This window comes from Penicillium samsonianum, assembly GCF_028829775.1.
Source record: "Penicillium samsonianum strain IBT 33392 chromosome Unknown utg000007l_segment0_segment0, whole genome shotgun sequence".
Classification (NCBI taxonomy): Eukaryota; Fungi; Ascomycota; class Eurotiomycetes; order Eurotiales; family Aspergillaceae; genus Penicillium; species Penicillium samsonianum.
Window position 1 is genome coordinate 2,501,729 of NW_026643265.1, and position 23,242 is coordinate 2,524,970.

At 48.4% G+C, this 23,242-nt stretch overlaps 12 protein-coding genes across 12 annotated transcripts; 7 read left to right on the forward strand and 5 right to left on the reverse strand.

The window, feature by feature from the left end:
• Nucleotides 1-172: 172 nt before the first annotated feature.
• N7471_011813 (putative C2H2 finger domain protein) lies at nt 173-2,020 on the forward strand. The gene is made up of 2 exons (XM_057284532.1): nt 173-1,416; nt 1,475-2,020. Exons 1-2 carry the CDS (start codon nt 349-351, stop codon nt 1,601-1,603), a joined length of 1,197 nt encoding a protein of 398 aa, XP_057130798.1. The 5' UTR covers nt 173-348; the 3' UTR covers nt 1,604-2,020.
• Nucleotides 2,021-2,668: 648 nt separating this feature from the next.
• On the forward strand, nt 2,669-4,096 carry N7471_011814 (uncharacterized protein; the record flags this gene model as incomplete). Its single annotated transcript, XM_057284533.1, has 3 exons — nt 2,669-3,280; nt 3,335-3,499; nt 3,569-4,096. The coding sequence occupies 3 exons, from the start codon at nt 2,669-2,671 to the stop codon at nt 4,094-4,096; spliced, it is 1,305 nt and encodes a 434-aa protein (XP_057130799.1).
• An 87-nt stretch (nt 4,097-4,183) lies between these two features.
• On the reverse strand, nt 4,184-6,463 carry N7471_011815 (uncharacterized protein). The gene is made up of 3 exons (XM_057284534.1): nt 6,426-6,463; nt 6,121-6,302; nt 4,184-6,065 (listed from the first exon to the last, which is right to left on the reverse strand). Exons 2-3 carry the CDS (start codon nt 6,152-6,154, stop codon nt 4,342-4,344), a joined length of 1,758 nt encoding a protein of 585 aa, XP_057130800.1. The 5' UTR covers nt 6,155-6,302; nt 6,426-6,463; the 3' UTR covers nt 4,184-4,341.
• Nucleotides 6,464-7,878: 1,415 nt separating this feature from the next.
• On the reverse strand, nt 7,879-8,121 carry N7471_011816 (uncharacterized protein; the record flags this gene model as incomplete). The annotated part of the gene is made up of 1 exon (XM_057284535.1): nt 7,879-8,121. One exon carries the CDS (start codon nt 8,119-8,121, stop codon nt 7,879-7,881), a length of 243 nt encoding a protein of 80 aa, XP_057130801.1.
• A 98-nt stretch (nt 8,122-8,219) lies between these two features.
• Nucleotides 8,220-10,201, forward strand: N7471_011817 (uncharacterized protein). Its single transcript, XM_057284536.1, has 6 exons — nt 8,220-8,592; nt 8,655-8,881; nt 8,945-9,084; nt 9,142-9,236; nt 9,289-9,402; nt 9,457-10,201. Exons 1-6 carry the CDS (start codon nt 8,455-8,457, stop codon nt 9,877-9,879), a joined length of 1,137 nt encoding a protein of 378 aa, XP_057130802.1. The 5' UTR covers nt 8,220-8,454; the 3' UTR covers nt 9,880-10,201.
• A 981-nt stretch (nt 10,202-11,182) lies between these two features.
• N7471_011818 (putative MFS transporter) lies at nt 11,183-12,996 on the reverse strand (the record flags this gene model as incomplete). Its single annotated transcript, XM_057284537.1, has 6 exons — nt 11,183-11,342; nt 11,393-11,860; nt 11,939-12,353; nt 12,405-12,690; nt 12,746-12,771; nt 12,828-12,996. The coding sequence occupies 6 exons, from the start codon at nt 12,994-12,996 to the stop codon at nt 11,183-11,185; spliced, it is 1,524 nt and encodes a 507-aa protein (XP_057130803.1).
• A 1,087-nt stretch (nt 12,997-14,083) lies between these two features.
• N7471_011819 (NAD(P)-dependent alcohol dehydrogenase) lies at nt 14,084-15,079 on the forward strand (the record flags this gene model as incomplete). The annotated part of the gene is made up of 1 exon (XM_057284538.1): nt 14,084-15,079. One exon carries the CDS (start codon nt 14,084-14,086, stop codon nt 15,077-15,079), a length of 996 nt encoding a protein of 331 aa, XP_057130804.1.
• A 502-nt stretch (nt 15,080-15,581) lies between these two features.
• On the reverse strand, nt 15,582-17,323 carry N7471_011820 (uncharacterized protein; the record flags this gene model as incomplete). The annotated part of the gene is made up of 7 exons (XM_057284539.1): nt 15,582-15,771; nt 15,813-15,848; nt 15,898-16,209; nt 16,270-16,393; nt 16,444-16,902; nt 16,956-17,113; nt 17,172-17,323. 7 exons carry the CDS (start codon nt 17,321-17,323, stop codon nt 15,582-15,584), a joined length of 1,431 nt encoding a protein of 476 aa, XP_057130805.1.
• Nucleotides 17,324-17,589: 266 nt separating this feature from the next.
• Nucleotides 17,590-18,001, forward strand: N7471_011821 (uncharacterized protein; the record flags this gene model as incomplete). The annotated part of the gene is made up of 2 exons (XM_057284540.1): nt 17,590-17,611; nt 17,685-18,001. The coding sequence occupies 2 exons, from the start codon at nt 17,590-17,592 to the stop codon at nt 17,999-18,001; spliced, it is 339 nt and encodes a 112-aa protein (XP_057130806.1).
• Nucleotides 18,002-18,437: 436 nt separating this feature from the next.
• On the forward strand, nt 18,438-20,011 carry N7471_011822 (sugar phosphate isomerase/epimerase family protein; the record flags this gene model as incomplete). The annotated part of the gene is made up of 4 exons (XM_057284541.1): nt 18,438-18,784; nt 18,859-19,610; nt 19,727-19,812; nt 19,899-20,011. The coding sequence occupies 4 exons, from the start codon at nt 18,438-18,440 to the stop codon at nt 19,962-19,964; spliced, it is 1,251 nt and encodes a 416-aa protein (XP_057130807.1). The 3' UTR covers nt 19,965-20,011.
• A 420-nt stretch (nt 20,012-20,431) lies between these two features.
• N7471_011823 (peroxiredoxin family protein) lies at nt 20,432-21,167 on the forward strand (the record flags this gene model as incomplete). The annotated part of the gene is made up of 5 exons (XM_057284542.1): nt 20,432-20,481; nt 20,528-20,640; nt 20,706-20,866; nt 20,923-21,069; nt 21,132-21,167. The coding sequence occupies 5 exons, from the start codon at nt 20,432-20,434 to the stop codon at nt 21,165-21,167; spliced, it is 507 nt and encodes a 168-aa protein (XP_057130808.1).
• Nucleotides 21,168-21,534: 367 nt separating this feature from the next.
• On the reverse strand, nt 21,535-22,950 carry N7471_011824 (uncharacterized protein; the record flags this gene model as incomplete). Its single annotated transcript, XM_057284543.1, has 1 exon — nt 21,535-22,950. One exon carries the CDS (start codon nt 22,948-22,950, stop codon nt 21,535-21,537), a length of 1,416 nt encoding a protein of 471 aa, XP_057130809.1.
• Nucleotides 22,951-23,242: the final 292 nt, after the last annotated feature.

The window sequence follows — 23,242 nt, forward strand, 5'->3', positions numbered from 1 at the left end:
ACTACACGCGCCTTCGTCGACCGTGACAATCTCACTTCCCATATCCTTTATCCGGATCTATTTTACTAGTTCACTTTATTTCGAGTTCTCTAGTCCTTCCAGAAATTTCCCTATTTCTCCGGAGAACCTGAGTCCCTCGACTCTCTTCATATACCGATCGCGAGCCCCAGCGATCGACGATCGCCCCTCCTGGATTCTACCAGCCCTTCCGGGGCCGTACCTGGCGATCGAGATTGGGCGTTGAGCGGATCCTCTTTCGGCCAGCTCACCAACATCAACGACCCCGAATTCTACGTAGGAGTGAGGGACCCATCCGCAAATCTGGCGACTCTAGCAGTACCGGCGGGCATGGGGACAGCGTTAGACGCGCTGTCAGCCCCGCCGTTGAACATTCGTCGTCCAGCGGCCCCAACATTACCCAGCTTTGAGCTCCCACCACCACCGTTCACGTTGGGTGCGGCCGCGGCAGCACCCAAGTACGGACATCCCACCCATCCCCCAGTCTCCCACGCGCCAGTCAATGTGAGCGTGGGGAACCTACTAACGCCACCCGCCACAATTCAACCAGGGGAGCACGCCACACCCCAACCATTGGCGCCATCAACAGGCGCGTCCTCCGAGCTACCGCCGGCATATTGGTCAGGAGCCAACCCATACGGACAGTCCTGGGGATCCGGGGTAAATCCATACTCAGCCCGAAGTTCCTTTTCACCATCCGGTATGCAGCGTTCCTCGGTAATGTCACCACCGACGACGGATGGCTTGCCGCACCCATATGAAGGCCCGACATTATCTTACCAACCTTTACCCGCCCCGTCAACCATGCCTCCCTCCGCTTCACAACCTGCCATGATGTACCATGGCGGACCCGCTACATCCCCCGCCCCACTACCATCCAACGATCCATATGCACCCAAACACCAGCATATGTATGCCACCTCTCCTCCCATGCACAGTCCCCACCAGACCGGCTACTCTCCCATGTATGGCCCCGCCGGGCTTGGCATCCACCCTCCAGGACGAATGCCTGTTCACAGTCCATCAGGCGGACAGCCGCCGTTGGGATATCCCCGCCAGCCGTGGCCCTCATATTCTCTCCCAGCGATGAACGGTCCCGTCATGACCAACGTACACAGCCCCGGCGGCCCCATGTCGATGATGGGTGGCATGCAACCCGGCCTTCTACCTGGATTCAACAGTGGCCATGTCGCCAGCTCGCAACATCTATATGGGGGTCATCCACCCCCGCACGGCATGTCCGCCCCCGCGGCGGACCGACCTTTCAAATGCGACCAGTGTCCCCAGAGTTTCAACCGCAATCACGATCTCAAGCGCCATAAACGAATTCATTTGGCTGTGAAGCCTTTCCCCTGCTCGCACTGTGACAAGAGCTTCTCGCGCAAGGATGCTCTTAAGGTATGTTATCGTCTGTGATCTGGTGTAACAATTGCCGTATACTGACTTTTGCGAACAGCGACATATCCTTGTGAAAGGCTGTGGAAAGGACGGCGACTCGGACGCGAACGGCAACCAAACTGGGGTTGATATCAAGGGTGAAGGGCGGAGTGAAGATGGCAGCCCTCTCCTAAATGGACGAGCTTGAACGCGTTCCGGTTTTCCCGCCTGCGACACTTTCGTCCCTACTGCGACGTAACTCCCCCGGAACGCTCATCCGCATATTTATGGGCGGTGAAGTTCGCAGACATGTATGTATCTACCGAGGCATTGGGAGTCGGGGTTCCTACCGGATTTTATTTTGATTTATGTTATTTTTTGAGCTTCGGCGAAGGGTTTGTGATTCGGGCATCATGGGAAGGTCTGATCTCTGCTTTTTTATCTTTTTTTTTATCCGGATTTATGTTTACTATATGTTCTTATCGGACTCATGTGTGACGTGTACCTATCCTGCTTCTCTGTGATTTAAAGCGATTAAGCGAACTGTTAATGGGATGGGCAACGCCGGTATATACACACCCCTGCATCAATTATGATATGGAAGATATCCCGAGAAACTCCAAAGTATATCAATCGTTTTAATTTATGTAATAAAACAGCTTCCAAGCCACGTTATATTGCTCAACCATTATTGGCTACCCATCTGGCCTATTGACGCTTGCAATGGGGGAGTTCGTCAGACCTATGGCTGATTTGGCTGAACCGCCATCTCAGCCACTTACTAGGTAGCCACATGGCTGTCTCAGTCTAATTAGACAACGGGTATGGGTAAATCTAGGTATTCAGATGGATTTGTATCTATTGGAATGGATCCTGTGATCCTATTTTTGTGTTTTCGGAGAACAGGGTATAGATCCCCATTGTAGTCTGAAATAGGTATCATTGTGTTGGCCCATCACGAAACCAAGGGAACGATCCTCCGTACAAGTAAAGGATCGCCATCTCTCTTTGATCCTGGAAACTATAAAAATTATACCGTAGGATTCCGCTACGTCCCCCCCTTTTGCTATATATCTGTTGGGTGGCCGAAGCCCCCATGGGGTCAGCTCGGCTGCATCCTGGCAACATATGCAAGTCAAATATATCCCACTTCGTTTCTCTCTCTTTTTTTTTTTTTTTCTTCTTCTCGTACACTTCGATTGATAGTGGATGCACCACATTATTTCTCTGTTGAGATCCATCATTGAGTAGCGTTTTTTAAATGTATTCCATGATGCTTCCACTGTTCTTGATATGTTCTCTGCTAGCACAGCAGACCCTAGCATTTCCTAGTCAATACAGGGTCAACGAAAAACCCCTGCCATATCTCCTCCGTGCTGGCAGGGACCCTCGCGGTGGGAGCTACCAGATCTCCAGCGCTGTACAAAATGGAACTAGCAAGGCTCGATTCGACATCCCAACGCCAGCAACCACGCTTGATACAGAGACCCTTTTCAGGTTGGATTCACCTCAGATAGATTCAATCAATGGCTCCGTGTTCGACTGGTGGTATTTCGATGTCGTCTCGGAGACCAACCCAGATGATTCCCTAGTCGTCACATTCTTCTCCTCATCCGCAGAAGCATTTCCATTCCTCGATGCGAATGAAACTTCGGTGCTCAATGTTTGGTTATGGGCTTCTTTCGCCAATGGCACCGTCTTTGCCGATTCTGTCCCAGCGACTGAGGCAACTGTGACTGGTGTAGACGGTGCGGGCACTAATAGCTCTGGCGAGTGGTCCTCCACGGGCTTTAGTTGGGCTGCTCTCAGAGAAAATCTATCGCAGTATGAGATTACCATCGCGTCTGAAAAGCTCCAGGTCGAAGGGCGGCTCACCTTGACGTCGGTGAGTAGTGACTCGAGTCGCAGGAACAGACAGTTTGCTAATCTTGCCCAACAGCAAGTACCGTATCATCTCCCCTGTGGAATTCAAGCGGACCGGACTGTGCTCGAGACTGCGCCTCACATCGGATGGGTCAATCTCATACCCGACGCCGTGGGTGAGGTCGATATGAAGATCCATGGGTCGACGCTGAAGTTCCGAGGGCCTGGGTACCATGATAAAGTAAGTGATGTGATCGCCTACGGGCACCTGCACAGGAACATTGAGAAACTGCAACTGACCAAGTCATAGAATTGGTCTGATCGAACCTTTACGGACTCTGTCCATAGCTGGTACTGGGGCCACGGCCGTCTGGGTCCATACTCGATCGTATGGTTCAGTTACCTCGCCATTGATGACCCAACCAACGCAGCATATGTGAGCAGCTACGTTGCCAAAGATGGAGAGCTGCTCATATCGGCCTGTGACCCCGATATTCTCACTGTGAGGCCGATCGGTAGTCCGAGGACTACTGGTGGGCGATATCCGCCACGCATGGGTGATCTACCGGAGGGATTCCGATTGGAATATGATCTGGGAGAATCAAATGGGCAGTTGAAAGTTAATGTGTCGGTGAGAACGGTGGTCGCGGGGAATGGAAAAGATTATATGCGATGGACAGGAGACATGGTTGGGAAGGTAATTGAGTCTGAGAGCCAACGACTACAAGAGGCTGGCAGTGGTTCAAAAAGACAAAAGAGAGAACGTGACGTACAATCATCTTCATCTTCATCTTTCGTTGGTGTTGCGGTTTTGGAGCAATTCGTTATGGTGGAATAGATGAATAGATGATGTCGAAGACGAGAATTATCAAAGAAAGTCATAATATGTTCATATAATACACTCACATATAGTATATAGAAAAGCACCATTCTATTGGCCTGAATAGTTCCCAACTTATGTAAAAGAAAGAAATGGGAGTATAATGGAGATGCTCGTGTAACGCGATAAGGGAAATGGGAAGACAACATAATACATATCAGACAGGATGAAGGGAAAGGAAATGAATGACAATACCCGAAGCATTACTGGGTACTTTGCTTAGATTTCCACTCTTCGACCAGACCCCGGTAATCCTCAGGACCATATGGTTGGAGGCAGCGGGCCAGCAAGCCGTGCTTGCGCTGTGGTGACAGACCCAGTTCTCCCAGCATCAGATCAACATATGGGATCGCGTCAAACACGAAGTCAGGGTTTCGCCGCCCAAATCCTCCCGGGTAGCGATATTTGCCAAATTCGGTAAAGAGAGCAGTCTCCCAGGCAAGGTCAATTTCTGATGTGTCTTCTGTCTTGAGATCAGCACGCACAGCCAGTGGGCAGATTTCGCGTGTAGTTGGGGTCAGATCGCCCTTGAAATAAGCTGAGATCCACAATGCCTGGGTCTGAGCAATTAGGGTTGTGTTGATGGTCATGGTGATACCCATGAATGCCAGGGAGCGTTCTTTAACCAGCGAAAGTGGGACCATAAACTTTGCCATCCGGAAGGGGTGCGGCACAGCCGCCTCGGACTGCGCGTTTAACGGGCTGTAGTGAGGGTTCGGCTTTGGTTGATCACGCAGTCGGGGGAACCGGCGCAAAATCTCCTCATCTGCCGCATTTACCAGGCTTTCGTTCAGCGGATCCACACTCCAAGGGAATCCCAACTCGCGGTCAATACCTTCCGGCAGGAACTTGAGGTTTGGAGTGCAACGCCAGCCTGTCGAGCATATCAGCGCTGAAGATGGCAGCGCAACACCCGATGACAGATGAACAGTGTGATCCGAGAGACGCTCTAGATCAGCGATGTGCACCTTGATAGAGCCATCCTTGACTAAATCAAAGAAATTGGTGGGATAGTTCAGAATGCTGAGCGAGGAAGCGATCCAGAATGGGCTCACCCAAGGCTTCAGCTTCTTCGTCTCCGGGTGCTTGTCGTACCCGTTCAACTGCACGACATCATCGGCCAGAATAGCCCAGAACGCGTCCACGATCTTGCGACCCAGCCAAGTACCATGCAAGAAGCTGCGAACGCCAGTATACCCGTCAGCCTCTCCCCAAATACATGGACTGAACCAGGTTAGAAGACGTGTGGTGACCAGCTTTTCCAACCATTTTTTCAAGGGCGTCACGTAGGGAGGCGCCATCCAAACAGGTCCATGACCGGACTCACGAATGATCCAGTCTACTTTCATACCTGCCGTGGCACAGGCATAAGCCGCATCCCAGGCTGACTTGGTCCCGCCAAAAACGGTTGCGCGCTCCCCAGATTGCAGTACTGCATCTTGATACTGCAGCAGATCGCGACAGTGGAAAAGCGGCGCACCAAACGACTCCTGGCCTTCGAACGTAGGCAGGTATGCCTGTGACGTGATACCGGTGGCCACAATCATCTTCTTGGTATCGATTGTTGTTGTATCCATTCCGCGCGACACGCTCAACTGCCATGTTCCGTCCAAATTGTGTCGCGCGCTTTCCACATGGTGTTCCAATCGAATGCAATCGGCAAAGCTAAAGTGTTGTACATATGCCTCCATATATTTCTGAATTACATCGCCTGGAATATGTTGTCCAGGCTTGATGCCAAAAGTCGCTTCGTCCATTGGGAAGTCGCTATACTCATACGTGCCCAGCATATTGTTCGACTTGAGGCCTTTGTACAAACGGTGTTTGGCCCAAACTCCGCCAATAGAGCTAGCAGCTTCCAGCAAGAGCACATTGTGGCCGGGATTGACCTCGCGGTAGGTCTTGATGGCGGAGAGCCCGCTCCAACCTATTAGCCAATGCTGGTCAGCGAAATAGCTTGCGACGGTGAGGACTCAACTTACCTGCGCCCACCACAACAAGATCCACGGTCTCCATTTTCGAAGAGTCCCTTGCTTTCGTCTTTTTTTTCCTCGGAGGGGTAAAAAATAACCGATGGCGCGACCAGGATTAATGCACGAATTTATGTACAAGAAAACAAACGCAAGCGACACCGGGTTACTGGGAACGAAGGAATGAGCGACAACTAAAAGTATTAGCGTCAAGCACTTGTTTTTTTTTTTGGGTTTTTTAATTTCAGCCCTTGCTGTTGCAGGGCGGGAGGATGGAATGGTGGGACTAGTAAATTAGCTCACCTAGAAAAACCTACTTTGACAGTTCCTGCAAACTTCAGCATGGCTTGTAATTCCTGAGACAGAGATCGTGGTGAAAAAGGACCCGAGACATTTAAACCAGAGAGGTTAAGCTGATGATTCCATAATGGTATTATGGCTCACCACGAACTACCCGTGGACCTAGTCCCAGACCCCTTGACCCATCTGGGTAACAGACTAGTTACTACTTGGCATGCACTTATTTTGTACTCCGTATGTTGTACCGAGACTCTTCAGTGTCACCAGGGGCTCTTCTGGAGAATTCGAATCAGCACTGAATATTTTAGCTTCGCTCCGTCGTTTGACTATTTTAGCACTGCTGTCAAAGCGTGGCCAGGCCGCGGGGATCGTCAATTCTTCTAATCTTAGGTATCAACTCAACATTCAGAAGGGTTGGCGGGTTGGCGTGAGCCAGCGATTCTCCACTGTCATTTTAGATAGGTTTTTTACTGTGGAAACAGCTTGGCTGGCGTTTGGATTTACCAATTTTGTGCTCAAAAAGAAAATAAAAGTCGGGACCAACAATATGCAGGTTGCCATTCCTCGGTTGGTATATCAATCCGACTATTGGGCCCCGTCCAATTAAACAGATTGATCTCATGCAAATTATTTAACAAGAATACAACATTGTACAAGACTCACAGTTGCCGCGGCCTAGGAAGCTGGATGAAAAACGAACTGACCGTTATTCGTATAAATGACCCGCTTTTGGATCCACCAAGTCGTTGGCAGCGGGAATTTACCGTCAACAAAGTCTCACCTTTTGACATGAAACATGCCATGCCCTTTGAGAGGCTATGCACAAGATTAAGGTTAATAGGTAAATGGAAGCTGTCAACCCCTAATCCGGACCGGAAGCCGTGGCCTAATTCAGTACTTATGATATCTCCTGGACTCGTTTGGCGCGTTACGGAAAAAACGGCATTGATCGGTTATTGATAATAATGCGACTGGCCTGAGAGCCCGATAGCTGGGCGTAAATTTTTCTGTTAGTACTTACATATCTTCGGAGTAATCTCCGGCCTGATCAGCAATCAAACCAACCCAAAAGAGAATGTGGATCAGAGAAATCGATACATTTGTTGTACCTGTCCTTGCTACAACATTGTATGGCCTGTTCCTCCAATGACATATAACAATTGGTCAAAATACGCAAGCTTTACGCAACTGCGCTACTCGGTACTCCGTACTTTGTATGTCCGTCTCTGAGTTGGTCCGTCTGCGCGTCATAGATCGCAGGGAACTCAAAGAGATCCCCGCTGGCATTGCGGTTCATTGCTGCTTCTCAAAATTGGCCCGGTTGATATTGTGCCTGAATGTAGTATGTAGTACTTGTGTGTAACCGAAAAAAAACCAAGGTCTGACAAAGTGAGTTCTATCAAGGTACTCCGTATTTGATGGCGAAATCGCTCTTTACTCCGATCATTCCCCCAATGGGGAATGTCATATTTACTCAGGGGAGGTGTGGAACTTTTGGCTGCCGGTTTGCACTTCCAGGAACCAGTAAGCTGGGAGTGGAACAAACGGTGCTCTCGACCTTAAACTCCTCCCCGGCACCCTGAAGGACCCATAGCCCGCGTCCAGGGCCAAAGATAGTCCATCCCCACCCAATGAGACTTGTGGATGCTGCCACTCTTGCATGAGGAACCCGGACCTGTCATAAATTTTCTTCACGAGTGGGAGCATCTCCATAATAAATGGGGCTTGCAGTCTAGTTTAATGGGCGCCACAATAAGTAAGTCGGCCAACGGACATTTGAGGTCAATCCTGTCCTTGCTTTTTCTTTTCTTCGTTGGTGTTGATAAGTCGACTGAGAAGCGGGCTTGGTTCTTTATCCGGCCTGATTCCAATAGCAACGAGCAAGACCAAGGGAGATCAGTGAGATACTGTCTTCTGCCGCTCGTTTCCCCCCTCGGTGCAATTGACTTTCTCTTCCTTTATCTGAATGTACACCCTGGGTTGAACGGTCCTTTCATTTAATTTTGATGGCATATTGCACAAAGATATCACTGCAACTCGTCAAGTATGGATGGGTTTAATACAGAAGCTTTCACCCTGTTGGGCGTAGCCATTGTCATCATTGGCCTACGAACGACTGCAAGATGGATTATGGTTGGCCCAAAAGAGTTCCAAGCTGATGATTATCTAATGTTGGTGGCATGTGTGAGTTAAATTAGAACCTGTGGTCTCTTTGCTTTCATCTTGCTAATCGATATGGGGTATAGGTGGTGTATGGGCTAGAAACCGGTGCTGCGTACATGGTCGGCGCGTGGTTCATGGGCCTTGCCAATAACTCGATGACGGATGAACAACGAAAAAAATTGTCGCCTGATTCAGAAGAGTATCATCTGCGTGTGGGTGGCTCCAAGGTCCAGGTGGCCGGCTGGTCATTATACACTCTGTTATTATGGTTGCTGAAAACGTGCATGGCCATTTTCTACTCTCGATTGACGTGGGTTCTGATTCCACTACATCTATTTTGTTGTTTGTTACTAATTTATATCCTACTATCTAGCGCAGGCTTAGTGAATATGCGAATCCGAATTCATGTCGCCTACGTTCTGATCGCCGCAACTTATATTGCTACGATCTGTTCGATTCTCTTCGGATGTTATCCAATGGACAAAAATTGGCAAATATATCCAAACCCTGGAAGTATGTCATATCAACGACTCGTCACCCTTCAAGACCGTGCATCTGATTATTTATTAGATTACTGTCAGCCTGCCGTCTCTAAGATTGACATCTACGTGACCGTGGTACTTAATGTCGCGACCGACCTCTATCTCATTAGTATTCCAGCACCGGTAAGACTCGCTAAACATTTGTGTGTAATGTCGCTAACAATACATGCGTCAGATGCTTGTCAAAGCCCGCCTAAGATGGCGGGAAAAGCTCGAGCTCCTGATTTTGTTTAGTGGTGGTCTGTTCGTTATGATGGCTGGTATTCTGCGCTGTGTTCTCATCTTAACAGTAAGTTGTATTGCTAGTTATTTGCTGGAATAACAAAATCTAATAGTTCATTAGGCTGGCGCAAATGGGGCTCAACAAGCTGGCAGCTGGGCCTGCCGCGAGACTTTCGTCGCCGTCGTCATCGGCAATATCCCCATGATATACCCGTTGGTAAGACGATTCACAAGGCGTGCCGGTCTATACATTACATCAAGGGGTGGCTCCGAGAGCTACCCTGGCTACCATCTATCAGATGCCGACACTGGTGGCGACGGGTATTCCAGACGCAAGAAGTTCCGCCATCCGCTATCGATTCCGGCAGACACTCAATGGAATACAATTAGCGACGAGCAAATGATCTTACCTACCTCACGACAGCAACCGCCCACGTGCACCGCAGGCAACGACGACTGGGAGTCCCACAGCCAGAGTAGCCAGCGTGGAATAAAGGTTGTGCATGAAACAATTGTTCACAGCACCGAGAAGTCTCGGCTATAGTACGAAGATTTTCAATCTAAAAATCTTGCGGACACTTTTTATTTCCCTCATTTTTGTTGACTCTGTGGGTATTTGAGCGTTGGCATGTCTTATCATTTCATTTTTTTCTGTTGTATATATTTTTATACCCACTTTCGGCTCGGCTTTTGTCCTTTTTTGCGTTTCTTACGAATCCAAAATACATCACGGAGGGCTACATCCAGTTTCATCCAAGAAGTTCGCAATCCGACACAATAATACCTGAACCTGTTTCTAGATCAATGGATTGTGAGACGGATTGTCATTTGAACACGATCTAACTCATGAACATTTGTTACACAAATTTTGGTTTCAACTGAGCGGATGCAAATTTCCATTTACTTGCTATAGTTAGCAATTTGTCAAGTCTTGCATCAAGGGGTAGGAATTTGAAACCGACCAAAGTAAGTATGCAAGGAGAATATTTACTGAGGGCGTAGTAAAAGGGAGAAAATATCACGGATATTGACTACTAGGAAGAGGAAACTGGATATATAGCGAACGAATAAGAGGTGTTAGCAGCCAGGTACATGTAGGGACGCAAGTGACGCGATAGGCTTCCATCTATGCAGGTGGATGGATATGTAGATTAGCTGAGATGAGACCACTAGGCGATCCCTCATGAGAGTACATTCTTTAAGCCATAAAGTGTTTGAAGGGTACTTGTGTTTTGTTTCTACCTCTTGTCTCTCTCTTTGATTCCCTATCTCCTATAACGAGATATAGTCTACCTCAGATCTGTAAACTTAATCTCCGGGAATTTGGTCTCACCACGTACATAGTGTCACCAGAAAACGGGCTCGTGGAACAATGCGTGTTGAATTAAAGACGCTGGAAACATGAGTGTGAGACCGAACCTGTATAGGAATATTTGAATGTTCCTGTAATTTTATAATAGTAACACCGAACCCTATGATGATCTAAAGTAGGTGGCATAAGGTGCTGAATTATTCTCTCTAACACTCCATTTTGTATGTTGTTACTACGTAGATTGGCAAGGAGTTGCATATCATCGCATCGCACGTTTGCTGCGGAAAATAAAATGATATGGAGCAAGTCAGGGACACCTGATAAACTATGTACCTAGGTACGTCCGGGGCAGTCTCCAGTTCAACCGAAGGTATTTGAGCATATTTGAATATATTTTTTAGCACTGTTTTTGGCATCTTCTATAAGACATATGCACGTGATATGACTGTCAGATATGTAATGTTAGATGGCAGCCAGAAGCTCTAGCTTCGAGATGTCTCCATCCAGTAGACGGAAGGGGTTCGGCTATTATTGATTATAATGCGTATCGGAAAAAAGGATTCTGCTTGTCGGTGAGATCGTCAAATGCAATCTTGTCTCGCTGCACTTCATCCAATTCCAACAATTCCCGAATTCGGTTTTCCCGCCGAAGGACAAAGTACAACACGACTGCGGTAGCAATTGTGATACAGTAGCTATACTTCGTTAGATCGGTCGAATAAGCAGAAATCGGATACAAACTTACCAAATGATCATGCCAGTCCACAATTCTGGGTAATGTTGTGACTTAGTGTTGCTTTTCACAAGCTGCGGCCCGATGATGTTGCCGACAGTGTAAGCCACAAATACAGTTGCTGCCATGACGGTTTTCTTCGTGGCCCCGGCAACGTTGCTAGCTCCAATGGTGATGATCAAGCTGACCACTGGCCCGAAGAAGCCAGTTAGCGCATAGCCAACGACTGGAGTAACCGGATGATATCCCCATTGAGATTTCCAAATCATCACACAGCCAGCAATAACAGGTAGGCAGCAGGCAATGAGCAAGGGTATGCGGGTGTTGGGGACAACAGTAGGAATATAACCACAAAGAGGAATGAAAACGACACAAATGGCGCCGACGGGAAACTGGAATAGAATTGAATGAAGGGTATCGTAGCCGAAGGTGGACACAATCAACGGCCCAAAGCCCGAGATAGCACCATTGATAGTGTACCTAGATTAAGAGAGGTTAACATCAAGGAACGTATGGTGCTTAACTGTTATAGACCACATAATAAGAATGAAAACTCACGCTGCCGCCATCATGATAGCCACCAGATAGATCTTAATGTCCATCACAGACTCTTTGATTTGATCGAACTTGATCTTCTGGCACCGAACACCAGTTTGCCCCTTGCGAAGTCTCTCCACAGCAACCCTTCGTTCTTCCGGGGTTAGGAACCATGCAGAAACCGGAGAATTAGGCATGGTGCAACACCAGAGGCCAAACAAGAAGGTCAAGGCACCAGCCAGAATATAGATATACTGCCATCTTTTCAATGATCCAGCGGTGATTTGGCCAAACCCATAGTTCAGGGCGCCACCGATGATAGTGAACCAACCGGTGCCAGAAAACCACCATGCCTGTCGAAGAGTCTGCTCCTCTTGGGTGTACCACCCGCTGACTATGGTCATGAAGCCCGTAGGAATAACACTTTCGATGAAGCCTATATTCTGTTAGATGAGAGATCAGTAAAAGATATTAAAGGTAGACTTACCAAGGAAGAATCGTTGGACGAAAAGCCCTTGCCAAGTTGTCACACCAGCAGTGGCGGCACAGACAATGGCCCATATCAGAACAACTGGACCGAGGACAGTTCGAGTATTAAACCTTTGCAAGATAAATGTCATTGGGTAGAGACCAGCAAGCATCCCGAAATAAAAGATTGATGTTGCCCAACTGAGCCGTGAAGTATCAACAGATGGAGGAGAAGTGGAATAGTCTTTCACTAGCAATCCCAAGTCGGTCGTCATGCCAAAGAGCGTGGCGCTACCTAAGATAGCCTATAGAGAGATCAGTATATATTGGCTAATAAATAAATCGGCGCAGTCATCGCACCTTGTCATAGTACACCATGCCATAGCCTGTGTTCGAGTTAGTCAACAATTCCCGTGTCAGATATATGAAGTGTGTAACTCACCTATAAGCATGGCAGGCATCAAATACAAATCAATCTTTCGCAGAACCCTTTTTTCCACCACTGGATCAATTTCTTGCGCGAACTCGCTCACCACCGCCAATGCTGCATCTTTTTCGGACAAGACATGGGGCGATTCACCGGCGCTACTTATGCCATGGACCTGAATCATGTTCTCACACCAAACTGGGTCCCCTGAACGTCGCAGAGGGCTCAAAAGTTATATGTCTTTGAGATACGACTGTATCCAACAATTCATAAGTGCGAGACGAGAGAAAATTTGTTTTTTTTTTAGACTTCGAACCTTCCAAATCGGGATGCCCGATATCGCGTGGCTTTACCGCCTTTTAATTATAGCAGAATTAGCGACGATCGGGTACACGCGGAGACAATCAATCGGTTGCTCAGATATTATCGCTGTCTTCATTGAGTTGAAGATGCCTTCAAAATAGGGTCTTAATGGGAACATTTGATGACACTGATTTATCATAGGTCTCAAATCTATGGATTTCAAAAGATTTATTCAAAAAGTCCACATCCTCCTTTAAATCCGATGATATAGTTTTCGACAAGCTCCTGTATTGAGATATATATCGCCGGTCCTTGTTGAAGAGCGAGCTATAAAGATTTAAACGATCTTCCGCATCCGGAGTTGAATGAAGTAGCCGCATGCGTATTATGCGGTCGATTAATTATCACCAGACAGACAGTGGTTGCTACACTGGAGCTAAGGGGAAGAGAAACATGCTTCTTTATCCACTAGCTACGGTAGTTCCCTATGAGGGGTGTTGCTCTGCCATGTGACTATAGACCGCTGTTTTGGTGAGTGAGCACGCCGAAATTGTATGATGTCATCAACTTTCAGCCCCTCCAAGTCTTCGGTCAATCAAGCCCCTGGCAAGGCCACGGGATAAACGATTCTGGAAAGATTAGATCTTGATCCAGAAACTCCTTGCATCGAGCTTTTAGCTCAATTTTGAGGAAGTATAGGGGAAAAGGGCCGTGGTATCACTCGGCAGTGGGACCTGCGCATCTCATCGGCCAGGAGGCCCACTCGATTGCATCACAGATTATCTTGTTTTCGATTCGAAACTTTGTTCTGACTGAACACATAGAGTGGATCTCGCGCTATTCGATCGCTCTTCCGGGGGAAAATATTGGTAGTGACGTACTAGAGGGGGTCGCCTATAAAGCAGACTTATGAGCTTTTAACATTCTGAATCCTTCCTCAATACATTTTTGCATCAATATTTCCCACAATGGCCATCAAATTCACCGTATACAAGGGCTCCAAGGATGGAATCAAACAGGCGGAGACCGAGCGGGAGGACCTCAAAAGAGACGAAGTCCTAGTACGAACCACCCATTCGGGAGTGTGCGGCACGGACGTCCACTACCAGTCAGCCGATATGGCACTTGGTCATGAGGGAGCGGGCGTGGTGGAAGCAACTGGTCCAGACGCGAAGATTCTAAAGAAAGGCGACCGTGTGGGTTGGGGTTATGAGCATGACTGCTGTGGTTTCTGCAAGCCATGCCTCACCGGTTGGGAGACAATGTGCAGGGAGCGAAAAATGTACGGCCTGGCCGATCTCGACCAGGGATCTTTCGGCAGCCATGCCGTATGGCGTGAAGCCTTTTTGTTCAAAATTCCCGACAACATGAGCAACGAGGATGCGGGTCCCTTGATGTGTGGTGGATCAACTGTTTTCAACGCCCTCCATGCCGCGCAGGTTCGTTCGACTGCTCGCGTTGGTATCGTCGGAGTAGGTGGTCTGGGACATCTGGCTATCCAGTTCGCCGCAAAGATGGGCTGCCAAGTTGTGGTCTTCTCCGGTACAGACAGCAAGAAGGATGAGGCGATGAAGCTGGGAGCCGGCGAGTTCTATGCGACCAAGGGTGCGAAGGAGTTGAAGATCAAAGCTCCTATTGATAACCTCATCGTGACGACCAGCAGTCAGCCAGATTGGTCAATCTACTTGAGTATCATGGCTCCCAGTGGTGTCATTTCGCCTCTGTCCGTCGATTCAAACGATCTCAAAATCCCATACATGCCGCTGCTTTTGAATGGCCTTCGCATTCAAGGAGGCATTGTGGGTTCGAGACAGGTCCACAAGGATATGCTTGAATTTGCCTCATTCCACAATATCAAGCCTGTCAAGATGACCTTCCCTTTGACGTTGGATGGCGTGAAGCAAAGCTTGAAGACATTGGAAGAAGGAAAAATGCGTTATCGTGGCGTTTTGGTGGCACCCTAAAGTATCGAAGTCCGTACATAAGCACTGTCAGAATGTATGCAAATGATTGAATGTTTTTAAAATCGGAAGTCGTTGCTCGTTCTTGTTTGTGCATAGTTACCCCGTGTGAGGGGAGAAGTAGAAAGACGAAAAGTAAAGGTCATGGAAACACGTCAGAGGTCAGCAAGAGATGTAGGAATGCTGACAGGGAGGAAAAAAAGAGGAGGAGGAGGAGACAACACAGAGCCCTGTATCTACTGAGAGGATGCCTCAGACACCAACGGTGGACTGATGTTTTAACGTAGGGGACGGGAAGGGGAAACCGGGAATGGGAGGGACGTGGTTTATATTCATCTGCTGGAAGGCGAGGACCTTGATAGAGGGTGGATCGAGCCATCCAAGCCAACCGCTTGGTGACCAACGCGACGTCACATCTTTTAGTGTGAATTTTCAGACATACTATTTTGATCAAAAGCTATCACGCCAAGGCCAACTTCTAGACGCAAATTGCAAGGGAACTAGGTCAAATACGCCATTGAATTGGTTTATCCTCCCCATCCCGAACATCGGCATGGGGTAGGCGAGGCTCCGGCAATCCCAACTCGCATGCAACCTCTCGAGCCGCCCAGAGACCTGCCGCAAACGCGAGAGAAAGACCCCCGGCGTATCCAAGATTGCTGAATCCACCAGCATCGCGCCCGCGACAAGCAAACCTGGAATTCTGGATTTATCGGGAGTCAAGGCGTGCCCTTACGCATCGATCGCGAAACCGCCGTAGGTGAATGTGATCCTATCGAACATTAGACAGGGATGATTGGAGTGTGTAGGAGACAACCTACGACGGCTGGACCTCCATGGCATAGAAGGGACCTTCCCCATCCGCCAAGGGTGTAGGGGGCGAACCAGCACGACCGATAGGGGCATCAAGGGAAATGCTCTTGTCCCCCAAACGCACGACTCGATCATACTCCTCGATAGTGCGTCTTGCCTGTACATCGTTCACACCCCATCCGTGAAGAATATCCACCAGACCACTTAATGTTGACGCAATTCCAACATTACAGCCATGTTCGCGGGCTTTCTGCAGACGATCGATGTCCCCTGCATTAGGGAACAACGCAGTGACGCAGTGTTGGAGACGGGTTTTCTCGCTAGAACAAGACACAGGTCAATACATTGTCCTGTTGCCTGCTCTCTGGGGACTAACATACTTGAACAATATAAACCCGCGGCGTTTTTGCTGCTTGGCGAGATACTGATTGATGATCTCGTCACCTGTAGTCTCATCGGCAAATCGCAGACCTGCTTCGTTCAGTATTATGCAGAATTTGCTTTCTGTAGCTTGATTAGAGAGAAACGCAGATTTGACGAGGACTTGCTCTTACGGTATTGTGCAAGTGGAAGATAGTCCTTTGGATCCACGTCTTCAGCTCGAACCTGAGCTGCCAGAAGATGACCATAGTAGGTGTTCATTCCTCTACTGGTTCCCGCACCAGATTCGATGGCCAGATTGAGTCCATCGCCCACAGATCCACGACTGGAGCGCACAGAGATGTTGTCTCCGCCTTGTCCCAAGTATTTAGATGTCATCGCCGGAGAACCTTGGAAGCCCCCGGTAGCCAACACCACCATTTTGGCTCGGACTTCGTAATATACAGTTGGCGAGTTGGTAAAGTTCCTGCAAATGACAGCGCCAATTATACTTGATCCTGAAACCCTGGGCTCTCTCTGAATCAACTTGACCACCGACGTGTTGGTCAAAATATCGGAATTTGTCTTGCTAGACTGAATGCGCTTTCGATGGAGGTTATGAAGGTGTGGAATTTTAATTGGGAATCCAATACCTATGATATGTCAGGGTAACTGTTCACCAAATTCCTTTTTTTTTTAGTCCTACCGATTGTCACGATACCGTCGAATCGGTTTGCCGTTGGCACGCCATTTTCACGCATCCACTGTACAGCCGGTAGATAATCGCTTAACCAGGCCTTCTGCAATGCCGGATCTCCCTCTGGGATCCAGGTTCTCAGTTTGTCATATGTTTGCGGGGCCCAGCTGTCCGTTGATTGTATTAACAAACTTGTTTGTCCTAAAGGTTGACTCGAGCACTTACAACATTCCCGCAGAGTAATTTGACGAACCACCAACATCCGATTGCTTCTCGACAACCAGTACTTTGGCTCCTGCTTCCGCTGCAAAAGCAGCGCATGCCATCCCAGACATGCCTCCCCCGCAGACAAGAACATCGACTTGAATAGTTTCCATTGTGGGTATGGTTTATGTCAGGCCGGAAACGTTAGGAAATCAGTGGACTATCTATTCAAAACCTCATCAGAGCAATTGATTAATATGTATATAATGATTATACTGTCGAATGTTGATAGTCCGGGACCTATAGATGCATCGGCGCTGGGGCATAAATTAAGTGACCGGGTGGACACCCGCGCAGGGATGCGGGGGCCATACAATATTTCCTCCACAGGTGACGGCTGAATGTAATTAGGGTGCAGCGATTATGGCCCAATTTTCGAATGGAGTTGTTGGGACCTTCTGGTGAGTGATAATGTGGTGAGCCCATACGGTTGGGAGTCTGCTACAGGTGACAATCCTTTATATCCAAAAGCAGAGACTCCAGTGGATATTTATCACATCCTGGGCACGAAAGGGACTATTTTTGTCCCGGAAAATACCCTTTGGACCTACGATCCGGACACGGCGGACAGATATAACCAAGAGGCTGGGTGGAAAACTCCAATGGCACGCATTACACTTCATGTCGCTCAGGCGATTCAATTTCAACAACAGGCAGAACATTTGGCAAGAGTGGTTCGTGACTTAGAAGACCCTCTTTGCTCGGCCGAGGATGCACTGGTAGCAGTCTCCGTTTGTGAGGCTATTGTTACAGCTCTGAAGGCCAAGGACGGACTCCCCGTTTCAGTTTAGATGTTTCGCGTATCTAGCTTCTTGGAACGTAAGATATGATGTGGTCAACCTGTGTTTTTTCTTGAACAGCTTCGAGCTAGAAAGTTGGTTGTGCGCAAGCTTGATGTTCCGTTCAGCTGTACATTGTCGTGATAGTCCCCGAAATTTTGGGCATATGTTGCTATGCACTCCCAGATTTCTTCTCCTTTCTGCTGATATGAATAAATCGACATCTGAAGACTTTGATTGGTTTCCTAATAATACTGCACGCCGTAATATAGATGACCGACTACCCCACTCGGTGTGTTAAAAGAATAGACCGGTTTATGGAGGTGGCGTCAGGTGTCGTCAACTAGCGTCAACATCTCGGGTATTCGATCATCCCTTTGTTGTATTAATGGACGCGACTGATGACTCAAAATAATTATACAACATACAAACTGCGATATCTGGAATTATGACAGTTCCGTCGCCCCCATCTAAAGCAAACCAATTGGGTATTGCCACCTTGTCCCTCGGCAACTGGCGAGAGCATCGTTTGGAAGCACGCCTGAAAGCCGCGGCGAAATCGGGATATCAATGGATCGACTTGTTTGACGAGTGCTGGGCTGCTTACCTAGAGGAACATGGACTGCCAGGAGATCAACTTTGGGAACCGACTTCAGAGAATCTGCAGGTTGCTCGCAAATTGGCTGGTATTGTCAAGTCCTTGGGAATGCAAATTGCTTGCACCCAGCCTCTTCGGAAAATCGAGGGGATCAAAGATCCAGCCGAACGCCAGGCTACCTTCGATCTAGTCGCCAAGTGAGATATACCTTACCCTGATAATAAAATAGCGGAAATCCGGCGATAAAGCCCATAATAACTTACTACCGTAGACGGTTTCCGTTTATGCGCGCCTTTGACACCGATCTTGTTTTCATGTGTGCAAATATCCGCACGGATGAGGGAGTGACATCTGATCTCAAGACGGTCGCGAGAGACCTCGCGGAACTGGGAGACATGGCGGCTGCATACGCAAAGGGCGATGGCGGGCGCATGTTAAAAATTGGGTACGAGGGTCTATCTTGGGCAACTCGAAATACATGGTCGACCTCATGGGAAGCTGTGCGATTTGCCAACCGCCCTAACGTTGGGCTGATCGTGGATGCCTTCAATACCCTCGCAGTCGAGTTTGCAGATCCGTATAATGTCGCTGGCCACGGGCGGATCTACCCAACGTTGGAGGAATCTCTGGATGTTCTTACCGGGTCACTTGCGTCGTTGGTCTCGACGGTACCAGGTGATCGGATATTTTTCTTCCAGTGCGGCGATGCGGAGTTGATGAACCCAACGACTTTCCTCCCTCCAACTGACCCGGAAACACCGTCACTGCTCCCATGGTCGCGAAGTCATCGGCTATATCCGCTTGAGCAGTCAAGAGGTGCGTATATGCCGGTTGAGCTTGTCGCGGCTGCTGTGCTTGCCACCGGGTACCGAGGCCCAATATCGCTTGAGGTGTTCAATGCATCACTGAATCAACCAGGACAAATGGTTCCGGTGGAACATGCTTCCAGAGGAATCAATTCTCTCCGCCTCTTGTGCGAGACAGCAACGTCCATTCCGGAGTTTTGGCAAAGTCATGGTGAACGTAAGAGTGCTATCGCACAAGTGTTACGACGGCTACAGTCACATGAACATAAACATAAGCTATGATGGTCAGCCTGGACCATACCATTTACTTCCATCATGCTAAGCAATTTAAAGCCGACGAATGGCTTTTGACTGAAGTACAGACCGATTGGGCTGACAATGGCCGCGGCGTGGTGTTGCAAAAATATGGGCCCAAGATGGTATGCTACTTGCAAGCTGTACTCAAGAGGTAAGCCAACCCATCCATTCTCACAGTTCAAATTTAACGTATTTTTTCATGTAAAAGGGTGTCCTGCGACTTGAAGAGCGTCCGGGCGGCGTTCAAATGTTCAAGCTGAACTCTCGACTCTGATGGGTTAGTGCAAATATATAAATTTGCAACTAATAGATTCTCTGAAAGTTTTGACATTAAATTTTGTATAGGAGGTAACAAAATGAAGAATCAAAGCCTCAATTTGCCATTCTGAACTGGAGCTAGGTGGCGTACGCGGGGTCCCCACACGGGCTCATCTGCAGCCCATCTGGGAGTTTGGGAGCTTGACTTTCCCAGTAATAGCTCGTCATCAACCGTTCTATCATTTGAGATACGAAGGTTATCAGTTATCACTAGAACTCCCAATTATTAGTAAACAACCCAGATAGCAAAAAAAAAAAAAGAAGAGAGGGAGAGGGGAGTCCAGATGCCGAGGTCGGCGAGCTCCGCCCGATCACCTCATATTAATCAGCTTGACATCAAAACATCCATCTTCACCCCGCCATTTCCAAAATCCCAACTACTCTTTCGTATCTTTTCTCTCTAATATTCACATTTATCCCAATATGACTACACTCAAGTCTGGCGACTCGTTCCCTAACGACGTCATCTTCAAGTAGGTCAATCCCAAACCCCCGCAAAGATGACCCTGACCCCTCTAGGTACATTCCATGGAGCGAGGAGAGTGATGAAATTACCTCCTGCGGCATTCCCATCAACTACAATGCCTCGCAGGAGTGGGCCAACAAGAAGGTCGTCTTGTTCTCAGTTCCCGGTATGCCGCTGTTACGATGTTACCCTCTAGCTGAAGCCGGAATGCTAACGTGCGTGTGAACTAAGGTGCCTTCACCCCAACTTGTTCCGTCAACCACGTGCCAGGATATATCCAGAACCTGCCCAACCTCCGTAAGAAGGGGGTTGACATTGTCGCGGTCGTTGCTTTCAACGATCCGTTCGTGATGAGTGCCTGGGGCAAGGCCAATGGAGTTCGGGATGATATTGTGAGCACAACCCCGCTTTGCGTGTTTTTGCGACCAGTATTGATTTTGGTGAATAGCTTTTCCTCTCGGATCCCGATGCCAAATTTTCCAAGAGCATTGGTTGGGCCGATGAGGCGTCGGGCCGTACAGGCCGGTATGCGATCGTTATCGATCACGGTAAGGTCGGCTATGCCCAAATCGAGACCGAAAGGGGTGTTGTCAAGGTATGGAACTTCATCATTCGTTTCCGGTCCTTTTGGTGGCTAACAGCGCAATTTGTCTACAGAAATCTGGCGCCGATGCCGTTCTTGCTTCCCTTTAAACACGCAACCTATATAATACCCTCTGGTCACTCCAAGTTCGATTACGAATGTTATTTGGAAGCATCGATGGATGTTTCTTTGTGAAATGTGGGTCTTACGGAAATACACAAGATACAACTTCGATCACTATCTACAGTCTGAATTAGTGATTTCGTGAAGAATAATCCAAAGCTTTGCCATAAAACCTATCCAGAACTTGAATTGAAAATGAAGGGTGGGAGGTCCGTTCAATCATCTAAACTGTTGAAATTCCGAGTCTCGCATGAACACGACTATGAGAAATAAACCGCAGATCTATATAATGCAAAGGTTTCAGGTGGTATCTATCGTCAAATCAAATGCTGGAAAATGCAAGCCTGAAGGTTGCTAATGAATGGGGACAGACAGAGCACGGTCGTGAAGATGCAACTCCAACCCAGCATTGACACAGTCTATATGCAAAGGCTCAGCAGCCTGATATACTTTGTCCTTGATCACAGCTTCAAGTACTTCTGATCCGGAGCTGGCAACCTGATCATCGTCCTCGGATGTTACGTTTTGGAATGCACCCTCGATATCGAGACGCTTGAGTCCAGGGAAACGAGTCCGACGATTTTTGATCACGGTCTGTAATTGGGAAACTAACATTCCCAGATAACGCTCCTCACATCCTTCGATGTAAAGGGTCTCAAGCGACGATGGGAGACATTCCATGAGAGGGGTGGTCGGTTCGTTCTGATATCGAATGTCCAGAAGATTTGGTAGTCTCACGCGGACTTCTTGTAACGCAGTGAAATCAACAAGGGAGCCAAACCACTCGTCGTGGGATTGATTTAACCCAGTAGCGGTGAAGGGGTAGTGGCTGCCATAGTGGTCCAGCCACAATGTCTGCAGGCTCTTTTTGCTGTGGGTCAGAGAGCGATGGAAGGCGGATGGTTGGTAGCCATGCGAAAGGACGTGCGAGTCCGAATGCTGGTATTTGAATGACTTCAGGTTTGCGCATGAACTAACCAACGTCTCCATGCCATGGTTCCCACTACTTGCGCGCAAATCAATCTCGGTAATCGAGGAGAAGCCAAGGCGTGGCTTCTGATCATCCGTCAGATCCTCAGAGGGTGGAGTGGTAGAGCTAGGATCCACCACAGAGTTCGCTGTGATAGCACGAACAGACGGCAGTTGGAAAAATGGCAGGAGGAGTGTTGACGATAGTTGAGTTTCACCTCCCGCATCGTCCGGGTGCTCGCTGTGGTCGAGATCTTCCCGATGATGCAATGAGACCTCCCGGAGGTGCCGGAAGGGTTGGACAGAAAACGACTTCTCGCAGTCTACGGCCTTTTGCATGATCCGGTCCAAATATGGAGAGTTTGTCGTATAGGCCAGTGAAAGCTTCCTGAGCTGACTTAACAACGGAAGAATGAGCGCAACCCAGGCGTCAGCAACGCCTTGTCCGAGGCTCTGGGCCCATTGATCACTTTCGAGCGTTGAGAATGATACAGCATCCAGCCATGTCCTCAAAGATGCCGAAGTCTGGACTTGGTTGCATTCGTCGTCCGATACGCTTTTTGCATGCCAGTCTGCGAGGTCTAGCTCCCGAACGGCCCGCGCCAGCGCAGGTCGTTCCAGTATGGCATGGAGGAATGAATTGGCATCTTGCCAATGGTATATAGATACCTTTCGATATACCAGCGGGAGGAAGAGATCGTGGAAGTGATGGGAGACGAAGATGAGGTTCCAGCGGTCTGCTTTATTTTCCAGCTGCTCTCCTATCAAGAGAAGTACGTCATTGGGCAGCGCCAGCTCCATGACGGCACATTCGGATAACTTCAACAAATTCAGCCAAACAATGATGAGTGGAATGTATGAAAATCGCGGGGAAGTAGTGAAGGAGAGAACCACAAAATTAATTGCAGATCAAAAGAACGAACAGCACGGAGTACTCCATATTATTTAAGATCAATTTCTATTATTGCAGATTTGGCCACCGGCGGAGTTCTGGAAAGATCAAACTTTGATCTGATCCGACCAATGCTGGGCGCCATGCCCAGGCGGGTGGATCTATATCCGAAAACTCTGAGAGGCTGTAAACTGTTGCGTT